Source organism: Geotrypetes seraphini, chromosome 6 (genome assembly GCF_902459505.1).
Source record: "Geotrypetes seraphini chromosome 6, aGeoSer1.1, whole genome shotgun sequence".
NCBI classification, from domain to species: Eukaryota; Metazoa; Chordata; class Amphibia; order Gymnophiona; family Dermophiidae; genus Geotrypetes; species Geotrypetes seraphini.
In genome coordinates, this window is record NC_047089.1 from 231,032,161 (window position 1) to 231,058,097 (window position 25,937).

The 25,937-nt window shown below is 43.7% G+C and overlaps 2 protein-coding genes across 2 annotated transcripts in view; both read left to right on the plus strand.

The window, feature by feature from the left end:
- The window catches only part of MRPS6 (mitochondrial ribosomal protein S6), a 59,380-nt gene that overhangs the window by 18,483 nt on the left and 14,960 nt on the right, over positions 1-25,937 (plus strand). The window lies entirely within an intron of this gene.
- On the plus strand, positions 2,218-4,814 carry SLC5A3 (solute carrier family 5 member 3). Its single transcript, XM_033947490.1, has one exon. It carries the CDS (start codon positions 2,502-2,504, stop codon positions 4,638-4,640), a length of 2,139 nt encoding a protein of 712 aa, XP_033803381.1. The 5' UTR covers positions 2,218-2,501; the 3' UTR covers positions 4,641-4,814.

Below are 25,937 nucleotides of genomic sequence, written 5' to 3' on the forward strand. Positions count from 1 at the left end.
AGGACAGGATACCATAACAGCTGTATACTGTACTGTCTTGAAGAAAGATTTGGCCTCTGAAAGCTAATTGAAAAATGGATTAGTCCAATAAAATGGTTTTTTCATATTTCTCATTATTTGTTTTATTTCTATTTGTTAATTTGTAAAGTGGTGATTATTATATAGAAGTTTTTTTCAAATTTACATCTACTGTCTTTATATTTTGCACAGTATTAGGGGACGTGTCACTGTTTCTGTGGTGTTGCATTGTATGCAGAGTCTGGTTTCTTGGTTCAGTTTAACTTTTGTCTACATATTTCTATTTTTAGTTTGTGATTATTCCATATTGGGCGAGGGTGTATCTGTGTTCTGTGTGTATGAAAAGGACATGGCTTTCTGTTTGCATCGACTACAAGATCAATTGACTGTGTAGGATCTGGTTTGTTTAGTTTTAAAATGCGTGTGTTGGTGTTCTAGTGCTCACTGCAGTGTTTAAGATGCTGCCTTTTCCTAGATGCACCCTTATTGTGTGATTCATGGATTATTACTAAAAATATCTTTTTTTATATAGAGGAGGGGGTTGTTAAAAAATGATCAGCACTGGCTGTCATATATATACTAGGTACACCACTGGGTTTAATGACCCTATTCTAACTTTACTGTTGACGTAGGTGTTGTCCCCCCCAACACACAGACACACACATTATAAAGAATTAAATTAAAGTTGTATTATCATCAAGCAGCTTTCAAATGACATTATAAGCACATAAAAATAAAATATTTTTAATACATTGCTAATTATTACCTGCATCTTTATCTATACTGTTTTGCCCTAGCTCTTACTTTGCACTATAGCAAAATAAAAAAGAAGCAGATAAAGATCAATCACACAGGTGTCCTTCAAGGCTCAGTAAATTATGTGGAAGAGGTCTGGAAGTGGGGATAGCATCTATTTCATATCCTCAGTGAGACCTCAGGAAGGAGCCTAGTGATCAGGGATGCGGCACAGGAAATTAGGCCAGTAGAAGACCCGAAGCAGCGTGTTTACTGTGCCTGGGACGCTGCTGGAGCTGCAAGGTTTGTCGGCCGTCTAGCGGTGGGAGGGTCAACGGTGGTTTCTGGTGTGCTAGGTAGGGGTGGGGCGGGGGGGTTAAAAACATGCTGCTCAGGGGGATGGGAGGCAGGCAGGCAGACTGGCATTGGGGGGGAGGTTTCAATGGAAGGGGGATGGCAGGCAGGCAGGCATTGGGGGGGTTTCAATGGAAGCATGCTGCTCAGGGGGATGGGAAGCAGGCAGGCTGGCATCGGGGATGGGGGTGGGACAAAGTCTGGAAGATAATGATGGGGACATAAGGAGGCACTGGAGGCACTAAGGACATAGAAAGGGGCACTGAGGGCACTAAGGACATAAGATGCACTAAGGGCACTAAGCAGGACAGAGGCACTGGGGGCACTAAGGACACGGAAAGGAGGCACTGAGGGCACTAAGGACATAGGAAGGAGGCACTGGGGACATTAAGGACACAATACGCTGGCACTGGGGCACTAAGGACATGAGAAGAAGGTACTGGGGGCATTATGGACACAGGAAGGAGGTAATGGGGGCACTAAGGACGTAGGAAGGGGCACTAAGAACATAGGAAGGAGGCACTGAGGGCACTAAGGACATAGGGAGAGACACAGACAGAAAAAATGAGAGACAGGTAGCGTGCAAGGAGAGAGAGACAAAGAAAAAAACCCCAGACAGACAGACATCTACTCTAGCACCCGTTAATGTAATGGGCTTAAAGATTAGTTGGAAAAAAATAATAATTAACTAATAAAAATAGTATACATTTAATTTTCCCCACCACCAAATTTCCCTGCCCTGCCCCACCCGGCTACTTTTTCATGCCACCCGGTGGCTGGAAAAAATTTCTGGGGAGAACATTGCAGTGGGTATATGCAGTGTTCATGCAGCTTTGCTTTTCCTGCTTAGTGCTTTGGTTGTCCTTGAAGCAGGACAAATTAGATCTTGACCTCCGTCACCCCACCTCAAATTTTCTGGTATTCAGGAAGTACTGTTATACTACTGTTGGTTTCTCTGAAAGGAAGTGTTCACAATGTGTAAGATCAATTTTGCAAGTAAATCAAAGGCAGTCTCTTTCATTTCTTCAGGTTGTCCATGTAGAAATGAATTTTGAGTGTCATTCTTCCCAAATGAATTCCCATTTCTAATCCTTATCTTTTTATCTTTTGTCTTTGCTGCCTTGCAGGGTTGATTACAGTAGGCTTCCCTAGACTTAGCAGAAGTTAAGAGTTTTCTTCAACGCCAAAGTTTAAATGCTGATGGTCTTGTGGAATGTTGCTTTAAACATACCCTGTAAGGCTTCGAAGCTCAAGTTGAGGAACATAATCTCATACCACGTGCTACAGCTGCAACTGTCAAGACAGCAGACCAAAGACTGAGCAATCGCACATTATAGAAGTTGCATAAGGACTTTTTTCATAAAAATTCTACAGGTTATTTTTGGTTTCCAAAGATGAGGGCTTCAATGGAAGCGGCAGACATTGCCATTGTGGCATTGTATTTTGTACTTGTGTTATGCATTGGATTTTTTGCAATGTGGAAGTCCAACAGGAGTACTGTAAGTGGTTACTTTTTGGCTGGGCGTTCGATGACCTGGGCAGCTATTGGTGCTTCGTTGTTTGTAAGCAACATTGGTAGTGAACACTTCATTGGACTCGCTGGATCTGGAGCTGCGAGTGGATTTGCTGTAGGTGCCTGGGAGTTCAACGCCCTCCTGTTGTTGCAGCTCCTAGGATGGATCTTTATCCCTGTCTACATACGGTCAGGAGTGTACACCATGCCTGAATACTTATCCAAACGTTTTGGAGGACATAGAATTCAAGTTTATTTTGCAATTCTTTCTCTAATATTATATATCTTCACCAAACTCTCAGTAGACCTATATTCTGGGGCGTTGTTTGTTCAAGAATCTCTGGGGTGGAATCTCTACATGTCTATCATCCTTTTAATTGGAATGACTGCGTTACTTACTGTCACTGGTGGCCTAGTGGCTGTCATATATACAGACACAATCCAGGCTTTGCTCATGGTGGTTGGTGCTCTTACCCTTATGGCTATAAGCTTTATAGAGATTGGTGGCTTCGAAGAAATTAAAAGAAGGTACATGTTGGCAACACCAAATATTACATCAATCTTATTGACTCATAACTTTACTAATTCCAATTCATGCCATGTCGATCCAAAGCCAGATGCGCTGAAAATGTTGCGAGAGCCAACAGATGAAGATATTCCTTGGCCTGGATTTATCTTGGGCCAGACTCCAGCCTCTGTGTGGTATTGGTGTGCGGACCAAGTTATTGTTCAGAGGGTGCTGGCAGCTAAAAATATTGTCCACGCCAAGGGGGCCACTTTAATGGCTGGTGTGTTGAAGCTCTTGCCTATGTTCATTATAGTTATTCCAGGAATGATTTCGAGAATTCTTTTTGCAGATGACATTGCATGCATCAATCCAGAGCACTGTCTGCAAGTCTGCGGCAGCAGAGCTGGATGCTCTAATATCGCTTACCCACGTTTGGTGATGAGAATCCTGCCAGTTGGTCTGCGGGGGCTTATGATGGCTGTGATGATTGCCGCTCTCATGAGTGATTTGGACTCTATATTTAACAGCGCCAGCACCATTTTTACTCTTGACATCTACAAGTTCATCCGAAAGAATGCAGCATCTCGAGAACTTATGCTTGTAGGGCGAGTCTTTGTTGTGTTCATGGTAGTCATAAGCATTGCTTGGGTGCCGTTGATTGTAGAAATGCAAGGAGGCCAAATGTACCTTTACATCCAAGAGGTTGCAGATTATCTGACTCCACCAGTGGCTGCTCTGTTTCTGTTGGGCATATTTTGGAAGCGTTGCAATGAACAAGGGGCATTTTGTGGGGGCATGGTGGGGTTTATCCTAGGAGGTCTGCGCCTGATTCTGGCATTTGTTTACCGTGCCCCAGAATGTAATCAACCGGATAACAGACCAAGCTTCATCAAGAAAGTCCATTACATGTACATAGGTACTGCTTTATTTTGGATTACGGGAATTGTTGCAGTCATTGTAAGCCTCCTTACACCGCCACCTAAAAAGGAACAGATTAGAACAACCACCTACTGGGCACTATCAAATAAAACTGTAAAACAAAGCATCCCTAAAGAGAAAGATCTGTACGAAGGATCTACAAAGAAAAATCTTAACTCTAGTGAAACGAAACAAATGATACCGAATGGAAAATCTGAACAACAAACTGGGCACGTCCATGTGGAGGATTATACAGTCTTGGTGTCTGTGCGAGAGAATCCAGTAAGCCCTTCAAGCATTTCAGAAGCAGAGACGCCCATGGATTGTTACACAAATGGACAAGCAGCTCTCGTGGGGCGTGCCCAGAGGGAGGAGGAGCTGGGCAAACAGGGCAAATGCGTCACATGTATGGACTGGTTTTGTGGCTTAAAAGGTGAACATGCAGACAAGAGAGAAGCTAGGGATGCCGTGGAGGATGAAATGTTGTGTCTGCAGATGCTGAAAGAGCCTCCAGCCACAAAATGGATACTCAATATCGGCCTGGCATGTGTGTGCTCGGTCGGCATATTCATGTTTGTCTATTTCTCTCTCTGAGCTGATAAGTGTTGAGTAAACATGAGTCGGGAGGTTTGACACCCTTATGTAAAAAATGGTGACTGCTAGATGTTTTAGGCACTGTTTTTTCATACCTCTGTTGTTTTTTTTGTTTTATTGTCAAAGTATGTTGCTGTGACATTGCACCACAGACATGGAAAACTTTTTGCAGGAGGGTGTGTCCAATTAGCCTTTTTCATTTGCTGTATTATCTCACTGTTCAGTGCCTCTCCACCAAATGAGCAACTTTTTAACAAAGAGCAATTAACGTCAGTTCAGTGGAAATGTGTTTGCAAGTTATTGTCCATTGTATCACCAAGTTCCAGGGCAGTTCCATTCTGCAGCATTGGTGGTGACTAGTTGGGATAGTCCTTAAGACATTTCAAAAGGTAGAACAGCATCTTTATGCACAGAAATAAGTCTTTTATAAAAAAAAACACTGCCTGAAATTATTTACGGCTCAATTTATGTGTGTATGCATAGGTTTTAGCAAACTGAGTGGAGTTGTTCTCGCAGGTGAGGATGAGGAGGGAGGGGTTTAATACTTAATGCATATTTTTATAAAATATGCACATGAAAAAACAAGAACCAAGAAATTTGTGTATACCAAAGAACAGGTGTTAAGTGTGTGGGTACTTTCTATGGGTTAATTTTCCAAAGAGAAAGTATGATTGTGGTGTGGCAGTGAGCTGTTATAGAATTACCACCTTGAAAAGGATCATTTTATAAGGAGCTGCCATCGCAAGGATGTGGGTAAATAGCAGTTTATACATATAAATGACCCCTTATAAACTACTAACTAGTGGGAAAAGTATGTGCTGTGGTTTCATGGCATGTGTTTTGCTGGGGGGCATATTTTGCGCTAAATGGTACCTGCTGTACATCACCTTGGGTGAATCCTTTTTCATAAAGGCGGTTAATAAATCCCAATTAATCAATAAATAAGCATGGCTGGAGTTCCGGGAGAGAACCCATGCACATAAATACCCAGAAACCATGCAAATTATAGTATTGCTAACATCTGGGCATGAGAATTTAGATGCGTTAACAGGCCTGGTGTACGTGATCATGGCACAAAATTCTATAAAGGAAAGTGGGTGTCTGTATATAATACAGTAGACTCTCTCTGTTAACTGGAACTCGAGCAACCTGTAACCCGTTCTGAGCTCTTTGGGGACAAAGAGCTAGAAAACGAATTAAATCAGAAAAAAAAAAAAAAAATCAAAGAAATACTGTAATAATTCAAATAAAAATAAAATCAATTTTTGGCGGAAACTTAATTGTAAACTTGGCATGCCACACCTAAGTATGCCCATGCTTTGCCTACCACATGTCCTGTAGTTTGTCTGGAACAGTTTATGGTATGGTATAGGGTTACCAGACGTCTGGATGTCCTTTTGAGGACAGCTCTAGGGGTCTGGACGGCTTTTCCAAAACCCGGCACTTTGTCTGGGTTTTGAAAAGCCTCAAATCGCATCGGGCAGGAACAGTCAGCAGGGGACGGGATTGAGGGCAGGATTGAGGCAGGTCTAGGGGGTCCAGATTTTCCGATTGGAAAACCTGGCAACCCTAGTATGGTATAGTATGAGGTATAGTGTTAGTCCTATTTTTAATAGTAACTCTCAAGCAACCAGAAACTACATTTATGCAGCATCGACCAATCCCGGTTAACTGAGAGTCTACTATATATAAACCACTTTGGTGGTTCCACAGAAAGGCAGTATATCAAATGCATGACCCTTAATTTTTTTTTTTTTATAAAATAGGCTTGAAATAACCTGCTTATCCTCTCAATGAGTAGCAGTGTTTAAACAGAACTAAACAAATAAACTGAACACAACAAATAAAATATCCTATCAGGATATTAGAAATTATTTGACCTGCACTACTATATACCTATGGATAATTGAAGGCAGCAGGAAAAACATTTGTGATTTATAAGACCCTGATTTCATGCACACATTTTTATCTATTTATTTTTAATATCTTTTCCTAGTTTAGGAAGTGTAATAATCCAGAAGTGTGATCACTCTGTATCGTTTGATGTATGTGCAAATATGAAAATCTTACAGTATATTATATGTCTTCTATGAAGACATAGAATCTTAATTCTTCACCGGAGGAAGCAAAACAAATTTCTTTTCCCCCCTTTTACAAAACCGTAGCGTGGTTTTTAGCGCCGGCCATGGCGGTAACAGCTTCGATACTCATAGGATTTCTATGAGCGTCGGAGCTGTTACTGCCTCGGCCTGCGCTAAAATCCACGCTACAGTTTTGTAAAAGGGGGGAACGGTTATCTTGTTAATCTGTGGAAGAGCATTTTTTGATATGACGTCTGAATCCGAGTTTAGACATTTTCTGAAGGGAACCCAAAAATTGGATAGTAAAAATGGTTATTTTTGAAACTGCAAAATGTCTTGTTTCTTGTTTTCCAGAAATGACCATTTCTAGACATGTTTGTTCTTAGTGTATATTAGCTTCTTTTTTTTTTTTTTTGACCATTTTCAAAAACAATGCACAGAACAAGCCGTTGGGATGTAGGAGGGATCTGCATTCTTAGTAGACTGGCCACACAGACATCCCAGCAGAGCAGTGGAGCACCTCAGGGGGCAATGTTATGAACTTCACATAAAAGATCCCAGATATGCATCTCGCTATAAACCCCTTATAGTAAAGGGGTAGGACTTGATATACTGTTTTTTCTGTTTGGTTACAATCAAAGCATTTTTAGATAGGTACTTATTTTGTATCTGGGGCAATGAACTGTTAAGTGACTTGCAGGAGCTGCAGTGGGAATTGAACTCGAAACCTCGGGGTGCTGAGGCAGTTGCTCTGACCACTAGTGTATGGTGAGCCCTCCAAAACCTACCTGGAACCTACTGGACCCAGCTGTACACCACACCAAAAGCCTTTATGCCTGCAGGTGGCACCTACTTCTGGGTACAGTGGGATTTGGGTGGGTTTTGGAAGGCTCAAATTCTCCACCCTCAGTCTGGGCTCTGCCATAAGCAGAGTCACAATCGCTCTCCTTTTCCAGCTGGATTGGTATCCAAATAGCATTTTCTCTGTTCCCTCCTGGCAACAGTGTTAGGATGCAAGTTCCCTTGATTTGTCTCCTGGTAAGCCACTCTGGGTCCCATCCTTTTTCCTTGGCCCGGGGCCACTTCCTTACCAAGCTGAAATACAATCCACAATTTTGCATTCTGGCAATCCCACTCGTATCCTCACCCCCACAGACAGTTGACATTTTCAGGAAGTTCACTCAGGGTTTCCGCAGCTGGCATTGTGCTTGTTTCAGGTTTCCGAGTCTCACTGTGTCTTGTCAGGTAGAAGCTGACGTTTCAGCCACCATGCTGTGGCTTGCTTTAGAATATGCTCTGAGGTAGGGTTGCCATACGACTCCAGAAAAAGGAGGACGGATTGAGACATCTGGGCTTTACTTCTATTGAAACAAATGGAAGTAAAACCTGGATGTCTGAATCCATCCTCCTTTTTTCTGGAGCCATATAGTAACCGTACATCTGAGGTCTGCAGTTTATCTTTGTAAATAGTGGGTTTGCTGACCTGATTGGGAACAGGGCAGTCCACCAATTTGAATTTTGGCGGGAAAGTTAGTTGGTCAGAAATTTGAAGTTTTGTTGTGAAAAGTCAGTTGGTCTCTTTTTCCATAGAATGGAAGAGTCTCTGGTGGGTTTAAAGATGTTTTCCATTCTATGGAAAAAAAGACCAACTGACTTTTCACAACAAAACTTCAAATTTCTGACCAACTAACTTTCCCGCCAAAATTCAAATTGGTGGACTGCCCTGTTCCCAATCAGGTCAGCGAACCCACTATTTACAAAGACAAACTGTAGACCTCAGAGCATATACCCTGAAGAAAGTCACAGCTGAAACGTCGGTTTCTACCTGACAAGACGCAGCAAGACCTGGAAACCTGCAACAAAGACATTTTGAGGAGTCCCTGTCAGTACTTGAGCTCTGGAGGGGGTGAGGCCCAGTTCTTTCTCAGCACACACCTCTTTATACCTTTTTCACTCTGCTCCAAACTGGGTTCTCCACCCCCACCCACTTAGAGTTCCTACACAAGTCTCTTAGTGATTCTCAGAAGAAACATCTGCCTCCTGCTCTGCAGCAGAGGCATTCTTCTGAGGTTCACACTTGTAAGGCATGACTTTATTATTATTATTATTTTTTCATTTTTAGGAGATGTGTAACACATTTTTTGTGGCTCCTGTAACTTGTAGCAGTAGGACAAAACTATATAAACTTGTGCTTCAGCTGCTAGCTGGTGCTATTACAGGCAGTCCCCAGGTTAAGAACGAGTTATGTTTTTAAAGCTGTTCTTAAGCTGGATTGATATGTAACTCGGAACTTAAAGATTTTAAGATTCTTGTTGCTTCCTTCTGCTTCCAGCTGACAAAAGGGCCAAGTGTCCCTACCAGTGTTCCCTCTGAAGCAGTGTATCGCAAACTGTGCCACGGTACACTGGGGGAGAGGAGAGATGCCGACACCAGCTGACTGTCTACAGGACGTGCCTCTCGCACTGGTTGCCAATGGAAGCACGAATAATGTTTAAGTTCTCTTGCATTTGCTTTAAGTTGGTTTGGGGAATAGCTCCTACCTATCTCTTACCTCATTTCGTGCTATATAGCCCTACAAGGATAACCAGAAATTGTAATTTATTTGCCTGTCCAAGGTTCACCGGTTGTAAATAAAAGGTCCTTTTTGGAGAGAACTTTCATGTTTCAAGCAAGTAAACAGCAGTCTTGGTTAGGCAATTACATCAATGGAGGCAGGTTAACCTATGGCGCATTTCGGAAAGAAATTAAGACTATTGTTTGACAGATCTATTTCCTAAACAGAAATTATACTAAGTTTAATAATTTTATTCTGACTATTCTTAAGAAATATGTTGTATTTTTACTATTTGTATTTTGTAATTCGCTGATTGTCCAGCTTTCTTCAATGTAAACCACCTAGAAATCGTCTGATTGTGGCAGTATAGAAGAATAAAGTTATGTTATATGTTATGTTATGTAAGCAATCTCCTGAGGCCAGCTCTTCTTTCTTCTCGCCTCTCCTTCTCTCTGCCGGCCCTTCTCTCCTCTCGGCTCAAGGCCCGTTTGAAGGGCCTTTGCGCATGCGCTGATGTCGGCACGCTGATGTCAAGCATGCGCGTGGCATCATACCGACGCTGGTGCACTTCCGGGTGTCTCGAGCCAGGGACACTAGGCTTAGTGTGCCCCAGCTCGAAAAAGTTTGCGAGACACTTCTCTAAAGTGTAGCATGCACAACCACACACTGTTCTTAATGCGGCCATGCATCATTCCTGAATCTGCTACAGGGGAAGTATAGGAGTCTAGGCCACTGGAAATGCTGCTCAGTGAAATCAAACGAAGACACAACCGCGTTCTTAAGTATGAGTCGTACTTAAGTAACTCAGGGACTTCCTGTACTTGACGAACATAAGAGTCGCCATACTGGGACAGACTAAGCCCAGTATCCTGTTTCCAACAGTGGCCCACTCAGGTCAAAAATGCCTGGCAAGATCCCAAGGAGTGGCAACATTCTAGAGCTGATATTGTGATGTCATAAAGCCTCATTCCATCAATCCCTAAGAGCCAACTCCATCAGTGATGTCACAATAGCTTGGTTATTTCTATACAGGCAGTCCCCAGGTTAAGAACGAGTTATGTTTTTAAAGCTGTTCTTAAGACGGATTTGTATGTAACTCAGAGCTTGTAGATTTTAAGGTTCTAGCTGCTTACCTCAGCTCCCAGCTGACAAAAGGGCCAACTGTCCCTCCCAGTGTACCCTCTAAGGTACAACATGCACAACCACACACCGTTCCCAACAGGAAGGAGGGGGATAGAACCTGTGAAAGTTCACTGACTCGCAGACTCCAGAGTGAGCATAGGCCACAGTGGCAATCCCAAGAGAGGGAGCTGCCTTTTTCTGTAACAGTCTTAGACTGTCTGCATGTGGTTAGCAGCTCCCATTTGCTTTCACTGAGCTCTAATAACATGTGCACGGAGTCAAAGAGCTAAACGAGGGTGCAGTTACCTTGGGATTTAAATGGTACATCTGTTAATTTCTTGACCTAGTGAAAGAAGGAAAGCTTGTCAAACATACATTACGCTAATAAGCTACAGCTTTGTTGTATATAGCAGAGCTGTTGGTTACTAGAGAACACATTTAGGAAAGAGGTGCAGGGTATTGCTGATCATTTAAAGGGGTGCAAGAACCCCCCCAAAAAAAGTTAAGAACCCCAGCTCTAGCTGCTCCACCAATTCCCCTTCCTTCTATCCCCAGTGCATTGTCACTTAAACGGACCAAGTGGATTAAAAAAAAATTGGAAAACCCTTAGGTAGTTGCAAATGAGAATTCAAAGCAGTGGGTGTTGGTTCTAATTGAGCCAGAAGCCCAAAGGAACAGAAGGAAGCTGTAGATGCGTACACTCTATAATTTGATATAGATAAATAGTGCTATCTATCCTGGTACTCCCTGAAGAGTATTTTGGTAGACGAACTATCCTGCCTTTTCCAACTATTATCGCAGTTCAAAAACTTTTTGCAACTCCTGTGAGTAGAATTTGTGATTGCTGGGAGGTGCAATCGATCTACGGTTGCATTTAAATTGGCCAAATCTTCTCATCCACCAGCTGTTTTCTAGCCTGAGGACAAATTTTGTGGATTTTGTACGACACTGGGCATCTTATTACAACAAGAACCCGTGAGCGGTTCTCTTCATATCCTCCTGAACGAGGATTTGGTTATTTATGGTCTTGAAAAGTCAAAACACTTCTTTGTGCAATGTGCATTTATTCATTTTCAAGGAAAAGAGTGTGCTCCTACAGTGTGTGACGGGCAGCTTCAGAAGAGAAACAATTATATTTTTCTTCTTACATTTGTAAGAATTTTTAAATCCTGATTTGTGAAATGTTTATAGTATTAAATTTCATTCAAAGTTGACAAACACGCCAAGACACGCCAAGTCATCATGACAAGAGGGCTGCCATTCCCTTCCCCACAGACGTGCTGAGCTATAACATCAACAGCCATTTTAACCCTTTTTTTCCTCCCTAAATTTAAGCATTTTAGGGTAATATCAAAGCGGCACAAAGGTTGAAAGTTTCCAGTATATGGATCCATCATTATTAGTCGTCTTCAAAAGTGGTCTATTCACGCCATAGTGAATGGGTTGAATTCCTCTTTATTTAAAATAGCAGTACTGCATTCATTTTTGATAAATTTGATTTCTATAGCTAGTAAGTTGAAGGTCCTTGGTGAGGGAGGGGGCTGGAAGTTTTAACACATTTTTCTCCTGAAACATGAATGTGTGAAAATGTAAACTTAGAGTGAAAGGTGATCATCAACCTTTATATTTGTCATCATTGCATTATCGTGGATGTTTCATCCATGCCTTTCAATATATCCTGTAAGGATATGAAAGTCATAACGGTCATTTTCTCAGCTCCTTGCTAATTTCTGCTAGGGCTGTATTTTAGAAAGGAAGATAGTTAGGGCCGTTGGAGCAGAAAGCCTTTTACAGTTTTTGCTATGCTGTAGCCTACACTTCAGACATATGTTAGGGTGCTCTTGACTGGACAGGCATGTGCTATGTAGGAATTTAGGTATTTGAAGATAGTTGTCTGGGAAGAGATGCTAGGACATTTCTTCTTTTGCTATTTTCACCTGTCTCGTCAAATCTTTCCTAGAACAGTTTTGGGTGTTCTTCCATTGTCGTTTGCGATGTAGGGCTCTAATGTATTCTCTGGGGTTTTTTCCAGTATTTGCTCAAGTTTTCAGCAGGCTTGATGGGATTTGGCTAACCATCTTTTTGTTTTTGTAGTGCCAAGACAATTTACAATAAATCAGTGTCTAACTATGAAAACTCAGATAGATGCAGTGGTTCAGAAGAGTTATACCTTATGGAAACTCTGTACCATCAGATCTTACTTTGATACTACCGCTTTTACATTCTTAGATCAGACATTACTTTTGAGTATTTTAGATTACTGTAATATTGTATACTTGACAAATACTAAGAAAAATTTGACTAGACTGGCCTTGATCCAAAATACAGCTGTAAGAATGATTTATGGCCCGAGGAAGTACAATCATGTCACTCCTTATTATCGTGAGTTGCATTGGCTCCCAGTGGAGGCCCGGGTGATTTTCAAGTTGGGATGCTTGGAAAATCAATGATAGAGGCTTCTTCCTACTCTGATTTTAGAAAATTACTTAAGACTCGCATCTTAATTGTGTTCCTGTTCTACTTTCCCATGTTTCCTAATTGATGCATTTTAATTCTATTTGTCTGTTTTATTTCATGCTATTTTATTTACACTGTATGTATTCATTTCTTGTTGTGAACCGCTTTGAACCTTTTTTGGTATAGCGGTATACAAAAAAATAAATTATTATTATTATAATAAAGTAGCTTTTGGTGTTGCCCCTTTATATCTTGTTGATAGATTTGTTATCATGACACATGAGAGGAGTAGAAAATCTCATGCCCTATTTACGTTCCCTTTAGCAAAGGGCTGTGCAAGTAAGAAACATCATGGACATTGTCTTTCTTATCAGGCTGCTTCCTATGATAAAGATTTCCGTCCATTGTTGATTAGATCTATATCTTATAAACATTACAGAAAACTTTTGAAGACTTTTCTTTTCTCCAAATTTTTGGCTAGCTAAATTTCTGCGCATCACATTATCCCATAGCATAATTTTTTGTTAACCGCATTGAACTAATGGTTATGCGGTCTAGAAATCTGCTATTATGTTATGCTATGTTTTGAGTCTAGTTAGCAACAGTTGCTTGAACATCTTTGTGTTTGATGTTGATTATTCAATGACCCAGTTCCTTCATTACTGTAAGAAACTAGAAACTTCTACTTATTTGCTTATCCAAAAATTAATGGGTGTAGATATAAGACCTTCTTAGATAGAAACATAGAAACTGACGGCAGAAAAGGGCCACGGCCCATCCAGTCTGCCCCCACTAATGACCCACCCCTTCCCCTACCTTCCCCTATGTAGAGATCCCACGTACAAATCCCATTTTGTCTTAAAATCTGGTACGCTGCTGGCCTCAATTACTTGTAGTGGAAGATTCTTCCAGCGATCAACCACCCTTTCGGTGAAGAAATATTTTCTGATGTCACCATGAAATTTCCCATCCCTGAGTTTCAACGGATGCCCTCTTGTTGATGTGGGACCTTTGAGAAAGAAGATGTCCTCTTCCACCTCGATACGGCCCGTGAGATATTTGAACGTCTCGATCATGTCACCCCTCTCTCTGCGTTCCTTGATAGGACCCTAGCATTTCAAGCAACAATCTTGGTTAGGGAAATGTGTTCTGCAAGCTATGTTATCCTATTGCAGTTTTCGGAAATTAATTAAGACCACTTTGTTCGATAAGTTTATTACTTAGTGAATTTTATTATTGAAATTCTATTTTACAAATGTATTATTGCATTTTGCTGATTGTCTAATCTAATCTAATCTAAACCTTAAGTTTATATACCGCATCATCTCCATGAGAATGGAGCTCGACACGGTTTACAAGAACTTAAAATAGTGGGTAGAGAAGAAGAAAAAGGATTACATGAACTTATGTGTACAGCTCTTTTTAGTGTAAACCGCCTAGAACTTTTGGTTATGGCAGTATCAAAGAATAAAGAAGTTGTTACTACTATTAATTATTTCTATATTGCTACCAGACGCACACAGCTGTAGCTGGTCATACTCTTTTGCACCCGTGCTCTTGAATAAGATGCTCAAAAGTTTGAGCTATTCTAATCTCATCCGGTCATTCGCGGTCAGCGGTCCCAGTCATTTGCGGTTTGCGGTCCCGGTCATTCGTGTTATTTTCTGACTGCGAACCACCGACCAGGAGAGAGCAGCCGGAGTGCCGGCGAGTGAAGCACTTGCTGTATGCTCCGACCGCCTCTTCCTGCACTAAAGTCAAGCCTTACCAATCAGGAGCTGCTTTGACACGCAGCTCCTGATTGGTAAGGCCCGACTTGAATGCAGGAAGAGGCGGTCGGAGCATGCAGGGGTTAAAGCTACAGCCTCCGCACCCGGAGGTTGTGGGTTCAAACCCACGCTGCTCCTTGTGACCCTGGGCAAGTCACTTAATACCCCCATTGCCCCAGGTACATTAGATAGATTGTGAGCCCACCAGGACAGACAGGGAAAATGCTTGAGTACCTGAATAAATTAATGTAAACCATTCTGAGCTCCCTTGGGATAATGGTATAGAAAATTGAATAAATAAATAAATAAATACTTGGCTCCCTTTGCACTCTTCACCAAAGATTTTTTTTAAAAAAACTTTCCTAGACATCCAGAAGATGTCTTGGAATGTTTGGAATCTATTTTGCCTCTAAGTTACATGGGAACCGTGCAGTTTTACACCAATGAGGGAAGGTTTACAAACTTTTGCCTGTGATTAGTGCAATGAACAGAGAACCAAGGAAGCCAGGATACAATCTGCTTCTCCCACCAAAGTTCTTGTAACCTTGGTCAAATCTTTTCATCCTTCGTTGCCTCAGGTACAACTTAGGTAGTTCCTTGCTTCAATGTGTTTTTCTGCAACTTTGATTACGTACAATATGAATCCTAATGAAGTTTTTTTAGATGAGAAGTATTATAAAATGGTCCTGTCTTGCCACAATGCTAACTTCTGGATCATGTGACCTGACATCAAAATTCTCTTTTAATGCTCTATTATACATCATGGCATTCTGACCAATGGCAAAAGAGCTTTCACTCTGCTTAATGACCTCAAAATGATGTCTTGTTCCTCGCTTTGTTGGCTACATAATGGTGCTCTTCACGCTTTCGGTAATCCAGCTCCCATTGCATAATCGTTTTGCCCCCTATGGGTCAGGCTTCTCATAGAATTGTACATTTCTTTTTAAAGATGCGTTCGAATCACGATTGTCCCCTTTTTAAATATTAACTTTGTGTAAAACCGCTTTGATTTCTGATAAGGCAGTATATCAAATTTTAATAACCATGAAACATATCCAACCTGTTTTTACCTAAGTTCTTGTTGTCCCCTGAAGAAGGCAACTTTTGTTATCGAAACTCGGATCCAAGTTGGGACATTTTCTGGATATATTTGTGCAAGTACTTTGGGATTTACTTCGATATATGTATTCAAGAACTTTTGTCGAACCATTGTTTATCAGCATCAATAAATGTAACTGTGGATTGGTTTTACGTGCCTCTTCTGTTTTGTTGTATACTTGAGGCAAAATTTCTTTTTTGTTTTTTCTTGTATTTTCAGACCTGAACAGTTTTTCTCTGTTTTTACTTTTTTTCTTCCAAATTATTTGAATAAGTATGATGACTCCAAGGTGGGTGCCAAAGGATTTTGATGCACTCGCTGTCCGTTTTCCAGGGGCAGGCATGGAAAGACGTTTTGTACGCCACATTTTATATACTGTTTTTTTTATAAGTGTGATCTCTTTCCATTCTGTGACCTCCTGAGTATATGCTGCTTTGGAATTGTTGCACATTTTTTTGAACAAAGAAGTACTCTGAATAAAAATGTTTTCCCTGTAAGGCATCTTTTAATTTAAATGTGTATAAGTTTGTTAAGTATTCAGTGGATATCTGTTCTATCGTTTTGTTCTGTAAATAATACCTGAATAAGTTGCTGATTTTCACTGTGAAGTATGTGGTAGATTTGACGTTTCAAGACATTCCTTTCTACTCTGGTTTTGTGCAAACGAAGGGTGGCATTACCACAAGTTCTCTTCTTCCTGCACCCCTCCTTCCCCTCAGGAAAGGACACAATCTGGGACACATCCGCGTAACATAAAGAAGAGTTGAATTGGACCAAGTTTGATCTGTTAGGAGTAGTGGCCTTGATCAGTTTGTAAAGAGAAATATTTGGTTGGGGGGGGAGGGGAACTTGATGCTCGGTGCCATTACTCTCGAGGGTCAAGGTTAGAGGTTGATCATTTTCCCATGTGTCCAGTATTTGTGCGTGCACTTGTGTTTTGTAGAATGTAATTGAAACACAGATGCCTTATTTTTGTGAAATTGTGTGATGACCACTTGGTCAGTGCTAGGTCAAATCACTGCGATAGGTATGTAAAGAACATTGGGGAAAGATCAAGAATGTTGAATAACAAAAAAACAAAAAAATTACAAAAAAACTGTGTAAGCTTAAAGTGTGATTTAACTGTCTTAAAATGTATGTTAAAATAGTTGCTGTGCAAAATTATTAATAGTCTTCTTGGTGAAGAAATAAATCTTTTTATCATGAATCTTATTTACACTTCGATTTTTGTATTTTTTGATCTGTGTCCAGCTAGTCCTAGATGTACATCTACCATAATTCTGGCTTGTGCATAATTTTTTTTTTATAGCTTAGCTTTTTTTATTTTTTGTTGGTTCCAGAGTCGATATATATTAAACAATTTTGACCCAAAGTTGGCTTTCTTCTAATAAAATACATGATAATTAAATACGGTACTTCTATCTGTTTTTCATGGTTTGTAGAAGGAAATAAGAAAATATATGCCCTTGTTAGGCACAGCGACTGTGTACATTTCCAAAGATACATGACCGACCAACTTGATAAAGTTAATTCTTGGAGTACAGAGGGGCAAGAGCTTAGATTGTCAATGCTTAGCATCTCGAGTAATTGAGGGGACAATTAACATCCTATGTGTCTGTTCTTAGCAAGATCTGTGATGGCCTAACCCAGCTCATTGATTACACAGGCCATCCCAAAAAAACATTTTCTTGGTGCCTTGGGATTTTTGACCTGTTCCAGGGGTTATTTGGGGCGCTGATTCAGAAAATTGCATTGGATAGACCGCATCAGCTCTAGTTTCTTAGATATGGTTGAATTTATGCCTTTGGGATAGCAGAGCCAAACATGAACATTGGCCAAAAAAAAAAGATTGGCCTCCGAGGGACTATATTGGGTGGTTGGAGGACAAAATGTAATCAATGAACCTTTGGTAGCATGAGAGATAGAATCATACCGCCACCACTACATATAAAGCTAGGTCTGATGAAACAATTTGTAAAGGCTTTGAATAAAGATGGTCCGTGCATTGAATATAAAGAGCGGGCATAATTATTTAAAAAGCCTGTTTTGGGTCTAAGGCGCAACCATTGTCCCCACGACCACTGTCCTTGCCCTGTCCCCGCGAGTACTATCCCCGCAGCATCCATACAAGCCTCAGTACTGCAATGTTTAGCTTATTCCTTCCTTATAAATCAAAGTTATGGCTGCTGAACTAGAGAAAGAGATGTTCAGCTGGCACGGCTTTGTTTATAAATTTTTATCAACACAACTATCCTAAAGCAAAAAAAAATAAAATAAAATAAATAGAAATTTTTTTTCTACCTTTGTTGTCTGGTTTCTGCTTTCCTCATCTTCTCATTCAGTTCCTTCCATCCACTGTCTGTCTTCTCTCTGCGTCTTCCATTTGCTCTGTTACTCTCCCTTCACCCCCTCCCCCCAATTGGTCTAGCACCCATCTTCTTCCCTCCGCTCCCCCCATAGGCTGGCATCTCTGTCTTCTTCCCTTCCAGCATCTTCTCCCCACTCTCTGTTCCCCATTTCCCTTCAGCATCTTCTCCCCACTCTCTGTTCCCCATTTCCTTTCAGTGTCTGTTGCTCTCCACCACCCTTCAGCGTCTGTTCCTTTCCACCACCATCCTTCCTTCTCAACCCCCTTCAGAACCTCTCGTGCAGTCCGATAATCTCCCTCCCTCCCCCTTACCTTCACAGCACGTTTTAAGTTTAGAGTAATTTGCTCAATTCGCCGAAGTCTGCCTGCAGTCGTGTGCATCTGTGGGCAGACTCCAGCGACTTGAGCAAGTTGCTCTCTAAACTTAAAACGCGCCGCGAAGGTAAGGGGGAGAGAGGGAGATATACAGGATAGATTCAGCCGGTAAGGAGGGAGGGGGCCATGTGCAATCGGTGACCGTGTGCGTTCCCTCCCTTAACTGCGGGGACAAGGCCATTCACCAGCCCCTCCCCTACATTCTGTATACCTTGGTTCTGCACTCCTTTCAGATAGATTATATATCAAAGGACATAACTAGAAACTTGTGAAGGCAGAGACCGCTTCTCAAAGGAGTGAAAATTAACCAGGTCCTTGACTAGATGGAGCCTTCGGTGTTTGCATCCCAGTTTGAGCAGATCAGTAAAATCAGATCATATGGCAAAGGGCAAAAACTGGGTGCTGCAGCTTTTAATTGCAGTCGTCGGATCTGTAAATCAGCTAATTGGTAATGGCCTCATGGCGCACACACCTCACCACAGTAGCACACGTGGCCTTATTTCAATTACATTTCCTGTGGGACAGTAGCATTGATTCAGAGAAGCATGGGTGTGAAAGAATAGACTGGATTACATGTGCTAAAGGGTACTGGAGATCATTGTAAGTCTCTTATAAACTTGACCAGGTGCATTTGCTGCATCATATCGCTACATGCTGTAAGAAAAACCACGCAATGTCCCCTTACACACACTATAAACCTATGCATTAAAATCCAAGGCAATAATTGCAGCTTTCATATCTACCCCCACCCTCCCGGAAAATAAAAAAGTTTCTGGTAAACATAATTAAGTTGTGAATATGAAGTATTGCTTTTTTTCAATTCGAATGTTCTACCTCGTACAAATATTGACTTTGAGTAGACACCTGACTAATGGCAAATACCTCCCCTCCCCCCCCCCCCCCCGACTTGGTGTGTCATTTCCAGTAACTCCAGGAAGTACTGTAGACAAGGCCTGGCATAGCTAGAATTCTTCCATTCAGCCTGACACCGAATTGGTTTGTGGTGTTACAACAGAGTTAGCTATGTGCAGGGCTTATTTACTTGCTTTTAGCATCTCGTCTCCTGCTTGGCTGCAGGAGGTCAGTGGCTTGATGTTCTAGCTATTGCTTTGTGGCCAGGAAAGAGCAGGAGAAACATTTTTATCCCTTTGGGGGTTCTAGCAACTTGGTCTTCTTTTGCAAGATAGTAATTATTTGGTTTGGAAATGTTGTATCCCGTGGCTGGAAGATCTCTCAGATATACAGATGCAGAATCCTTTCCCTTCCAGCTTGTGCAGACCTGAAATATGCAACTGACATTCTCAAAGGAAGGAATTTACTGTCGATGACCTGGGGATGATGAGAACTCTGCCTTTGCTGAAGCCAAGGTCCGTGCTGGCATCTGTCAAAACAAAGCAACGAAGTAGAAGAAATACCCAAGATGCTAGATGCTACCCAGAATAAATTTAAATAGTGATCCTGTGAGAGCTCTCGCTGTAACATATCTTCCAGTAAAAGTCCATTGGACAAACTATAAATAAGATTCATGTAAACAGGGCCAGCCTTACCCTTCTTGAAATATGGAATGTGAATTCCCATGAGCAAGCATGAGGCGAGAGAATTTGAGGGGAAAGGGGGAGAAACACATGACTGGACTTTGGACAAAATGAAAAACACATATCAGGCGCTGAACTTGACACTGACCAAAGAGGGGAATGGGGGAGCAAGAGTGACAAATGGCCACTGGATTCAGGGCCCATGGTTGTATAGTCCTTGGCCATGGTTCCTAGCCTGGGACTGCCATGAAAGTATAATAGGGAAGGGGGTGGAAGGAGGATATGAAATTGGGGAAACCTTCTCCTGAGTTAGAACAAGTGAAGGCTCATGGTGCCAGCATCTGAACTGTGGTTCTGAATGAGCTAGAGCAGTGGTTCTTAACCTTGTTGGATGTACTGAACCCCACCAGTTTCATATGCGTGTTCACCGAACCCTTCTTTATTGGAAAAATAAAATATGGTTTTTACAAATTCAAAACATAGGTATACAGTGAGGGAAAAAATAATATCAATTTTGAAAACAAAAAAGTTCTCCTATATTTCAAATAATAATGCAATTAGGACGCTGACTCCCATCACGTTCCGACCACTTTCGTATTTTGCTCGACATAGTTAGTAAGGGATTAAAATATTAAGATAGGTATCACACGACGTACCATCACAACAGTTACAATTCGACTACTGTGCGCATCAAATCCCCTGCAGCACAGATAGGCCAAGCGATGTTGCGTGATCACCTGCAGCCAATTATGGACAAGCGGGACGTATCATCATGAATCATAAGCGCTTCGGTCACGTTCAATCATCTATCAGTTAAATCACAAATTTTGATCAGGAATTGATTGATGTATATGTTAGTTACAGATTGATAGATCAAGAAACCGAGTACATGATCAGGTTTGATCAAAATCACTGAATAACTGATAGATGATTGAACGTGACCGAAGCGCTATATGAGTCGGAGGTATGTTTTGACCTCCGCCGAACCCGCAAGACTGACTCACCGAACCCCTGGGGTTCGGTCGAACCTAGGTTAAGAACCACTGAGCTAGAGGCTTGAAGAAGAAGAAGGAACTGGTGTGTCAAAAGGTAAAAAAAAAAAAAAAGGCTTCTGAACTAGAAATAAAAGTAATTTACAGTAAGACTGGGGTTTGAGGGAAAATATTTTTTATAATTTTCCTGATTATCTCTAGTGCACATTTCTGTTCTAAATGTGCACTAAATAAACCTGCTTTCTCTGCGTCGTTTCGGATGGCAGCCTTTGTAACACATCTGACCTGAGGATGGAATCAAGATTTAGGCCTTTAATTTAAAAACATCTCCATGTGTAAATGGTGATTCAGAAAATTGCTGGAGATTTATGCCACGGAGAGATTTGAAAGGGGGCTTAATTGGGGTTTCACATCAACTCGAAGACATGCACGCATTTTTTTGAAAAAAGCCAGGGTACACATCTGTTTCCACTTCTAAAAAGAAAACCAGTACTTGAAGCCTTGGTACATAACTAGCAGCACTTATGTTTTTGTAAAATGGGCAGGTGAAAACTGGAAGTGGTACCACTTAACACTGGAAGCTGCTGAGTTTGTGCCACTCACTTTCTCATCATGTATATCTGTATTATCCCAGGACAAGCAGGCAGCATATTCTCTACATGTGGGTGATGTCATCCACGGAGCCCCGTCGCGGACAGCTTTTCAAGCAAACTGGATTGAAGATCTTAAAGTTTGTGAGTGCTGCACCGCGCATGCGTGTGCCTTCCCGCTCAGCTAGAGGGCGCGTCTCCTCAACGTGGTCCTCAGTTCTTAGTTTTCCGCGGAACCAGAAAGCCCTGTCTCTCTTCTCTGCGAATCTAAGTGCCTTTCTTGCACCGTGGCTTCTTTTATTGTTTTCATCGGAAGTCGCTGTGCCCCACGTCTTTTCTGTTTTACCAAAAATAAAAAATAAAAAAACCAAACCTTAAATATATCGATCGCGACCGGGGGATCCCGGTTTGTTCCTTGGCCGCCCGGCCTTGCGTGGCCGCAGCCTTTATTTCCTGCCTTATGTCCTGGCCTCTTACCGATGTCAAGAAGTGCATGCAGTGCGGTCGGATGATCTCGATCACAGATCCGCACTGTTGGTGTATACTTTGTCTAGGTGTTGATCACCCTACAGACTCTTGCCCTCATTGTGCCACTCTCCAACCTTGGGCTCTTCGACGACGGGCCAAGATTGTTGAACTCTTCACCATGGACCCGCCAGTGGATAAAACCTCGACCCCGGTCTCGAACTCGACCTCAGCCTCGGTCTCAACGTCGGCCTCGAAGACCTCGGTCCCAAGCAAGTCTCCCTCGACTTTGAAAGCCTCGGCTGCTCCGGCTTTGAAGACCTCGGCCTCGGGTAAGTCTCCTCTTCCTCCTTCAGGTTCAGCTCAGCTATCGAAGAAGCCGTCCTCGGAGTCTCTGGCCACCCAGGCAGTGAGTGTAGTCCTGCCGGCCTCTGCCAGACTTCCTCCTAAGCGTGCCTCCACATTATAGGAATACTCTACATCAAGGTCGCCCTCGTTGGAGCGCACTGCTGCACCAGTTTGTCCAAATCCTTTGGTCTCGGTGCCGATGTTTGAGGATATGCTTAAGGCTATCTTAACCTCGCAGATCTCCTCTGCTTTGGTTCAGCTTGCCCCGGCCTCGACCTCGCTCATTGTTGACCAGCCTGAGCGTCGCGCCGAGGGCTCTCGAGGCAAGGTGCGTCGGTCCCGCCGCTTGTCCTCGAGTGACTCCTCGCCTACTCCATCGAGGCGGACTTACCCCGCTGCCTGACCTCGTTCAAAGCACCGGCCTAAACGTACTTCTTCCTTAAGGCAGCGGTCCGCCAAACGGCCCAGGGATTCTCCCCCGAGGCGGGGTAGGTCACCAAGTCCTCGCACTATGGGGTCCATCAAACCGTCGGACCTTGTACTATCTGACCCTTGTCTTTGCCGATCTCCCATGCCGTCTCGGTCTCTGAGCCGAGGGGCTTTGAGGTCGAAGACTCCAACCTCCTTGCCGCGTTGGAAGGTTTCTTCTTCCTGGGGCTCACCGAGGCGGGCTCCCCGGGTCTCCGTCCCTCGGACCCCCGGGTTGTCACCTTTCAAGCTGTCTAAACACAGGCTGTCGTCAACTCCCCCTCGTTTTCTCAGCGGGGCCTCATCGACGTCCATGCTTGTGGACACTGACTTGCTGGCGCAGTACTTGAGGGAAGCTTCCCCCTCGTTCTCTGCTGCCCCGAAGTCCCGCTCGGCTTCGCCCCTTGAAGGGCGTTCTGCGAGCAAGCCTTCCTCCTTCACCAGGTTCGTACTGGACATGGGCAAGGTGCTGCAACTGGACCTCCAGTCAGAATCCAGGTATACCCAGGAATATTTGGAGGAGATGGAGCTTCCTTATCCACCAAAGGAATCCCTTCGCCTCCCCCTGAAACCGGTCTTGCAGCAGACTTTCTTCTGGAATTTGGAGACATTCCAGCCATTCCGTCCAATGTGGAATCCAGGTACCGGACGGTCCCATGTAAGAGGTTTGAAAAGGCTCAGCTCTCCCACCAGTCCTTGGTGGTGGAGTCTTCTTTAAAGAAGTCTAATCCTTCCAAGGTCTACGTGGCTGTCCCGCCGGGCAGGGAAGGCCAGACTATGGACAAGTTTGGCAGGCGCCTGTACCAAAATTCGATGATGGCGAACAGGGTTCTGAATTACAATTTTACTTTTACATCCTATCTCAAACATTGCATCAAATCCATGCCCTCTTTTCAGGATGATTTGGCTATCCATCGCCGGACCGAATTTCGCCGGCTGCTGTATACGCTGTCGCAGATTTGCCTTTATATGTTTCAGGCGACCTATGATGCCTTTGACCTCTCCTCGAGGGTCTCCGCCTTTGCGGTAGCCATGCGCCGCCTAGCTTGGCTCAGCATAGTTGACATGGACCCAAATCTACAGACCGTCTGGCGAATCTCCCGTGCTTGGGCAACGAGCTCTTTGACGACTCCATTGAGGCGGCCACCAAACACCTCTCCGAGCATGAACGCTCCTTCGCCTCCTTGGTCAGACCCAAGGCTTAGCCCGCTCCTCCTAAGTCGTACAAGATGCCTCCCCGGCGCTACCCCCAGAAGTCCACGCCGGCTTTTTCCAGGCCGCCACCTCGGCGTTAGCAGCAGCAGAGGGCCCCTCAAAAACCTCAGACCCCTGCAGCGGCTAAGCCTGCGCCGTCCTTTTGACTTTCCCTGTCGGAGCGGGCCGGCCCCCTCCATCCTCGAGCCTTCTCCTCTGCCTGTCGGGGGCCGCCTCAGTGCCTTTTGTCGCCGCTGGGAACTGATTACTTCAGACAACTTGGTCCTCTCCGTCATCAGAGAGGGGTATTCCCTTCATTTACAGATGCCGCCTCTGGACCTGCCCCCAAGAGAGTGTCATTCCAACAGGTTGCAACTCCCCCTTCTTCTCCAGGAGGTTCATGCCCTCCTTTGCCTTTGGGCGGTGGAGGAGGTCCCTTTGTGTCAGCAGGGCACCGGGTTCTACTCCTGGTACTTTCTAGTCCCCAAAAAGACCGGGGACCTGCGCCCTATCCTGGACCTCTGGGTGCTGCACAAGTTCCTGGTCAAGGAGAAGTTCCATATGCTGTCTCTTCCCATGTTGTATCCCCTGATGGACGAAGGGGACTGGTTGTACTCACTGGACCTGAAAGAGGCCTACACTCACATCCCGATCTACCCGACCTCTCGCAGGTTCCTTCGCTTTCAGCTGGGAGACCTTCACCTGCGGTATCGGGTTCTCCTGTTCGGGCTCGCTTCGTCCCCGCGGGTCTTCACGAAATGCATCGTGGTGGTGGCGGCGGCCCTGCGGTTGCCATACCTCGATGACTGGCTCATCAAGGCACCGTCATGGCAGGAGATTATTTCAGCGACCCAACGGACTATTATGTTCCTTCAGCATCTAGGCTTCGAGGTCAACTTCTCCAAGTCCCAGTTGTGCCCCTCTCAGTCTCTACAGTTCATAGGGGCAGTGCTGGACTCGGTTTGCCTCCGCTCATTTCTGTCTCAGCCTCGGCAGGCTGCCCTCATTCACCTGTGCCAGCAGGTCTCCTTTCAGTCCACGGCCTCGGCCAAGCAGATGATGATCCTGTTGGGACACATGGCCTCCACCGTTCATGTGACTCCTTTTGCCAGACTTCACCTCCGAGTGGTTTGGGATCTTAATGTGGTTCTGGCTCAATTGATGAAACCTCCATTTGAACCCTTTGATAAGGCTCATCTGAAGTATCTCACTTGGAAGGTGGTGTTTCTGATTGCTCTCACGTCTGCGCGCAGAGTCAGTGAGCTGCAAGCTCTGGTGGCGGACCCGCCTTATACTGTTTTTCATCATGACAAGGTGGTCCTTCGTACTCATCCTAAGTTCTTGCCTAAGGTGGTTTTGGATTTCCACCTCAACCAGTCCATTGTTCTTCCGGTGTTTTTCCCCAAGCCCCATTCTCATCCTGGAGAGGTGGTGCTTCACACTCTTGACTGTAAGAGGGCATTGGCTTTTTACCTCCAATGCACCCAGTCTCATCGGATGGCTCCTTAACTCTTCATATCTTTTGATCCTAATCGGTTGGGGATTCCTGTTTCCAAGCGCACCTTGTCCAACTGGTTGGCTGCTTGTATTTCCTTCTTCTATGCTCAGGCTGGTCTCCCGCTGCAGGGTTGGGTCACGGGGCATAAAGTCTGAGCAATGGCGGCGTCTGTCGCTTTCCTCAGATCCACGCCTATTGAGGAGATCTGCATGGCCGCCACTTGGTCATCGGTTCATACATTCACCTCTCACTACTGTCTGGATACTTTCTCCAGGCGCAACGGCCAGTTCGGCCAGTCAGTTTTACGTAATCTGTTCTCCTAAATTGCCAACTCTCCCACCGTCCCATCCTGGTTAGCTTGGAGGTCACCCACATGTAGAGA

What these genes read in the sequence shown, in the direction of transcription:
- SLC5A3 (XM_033947490.1), top strand. Translation starts at nt 2,502, where the DNA reads ATGAGGGCTTCAATGGAAGCGGCAGACATTGCCATTGTGGCATTGTAT.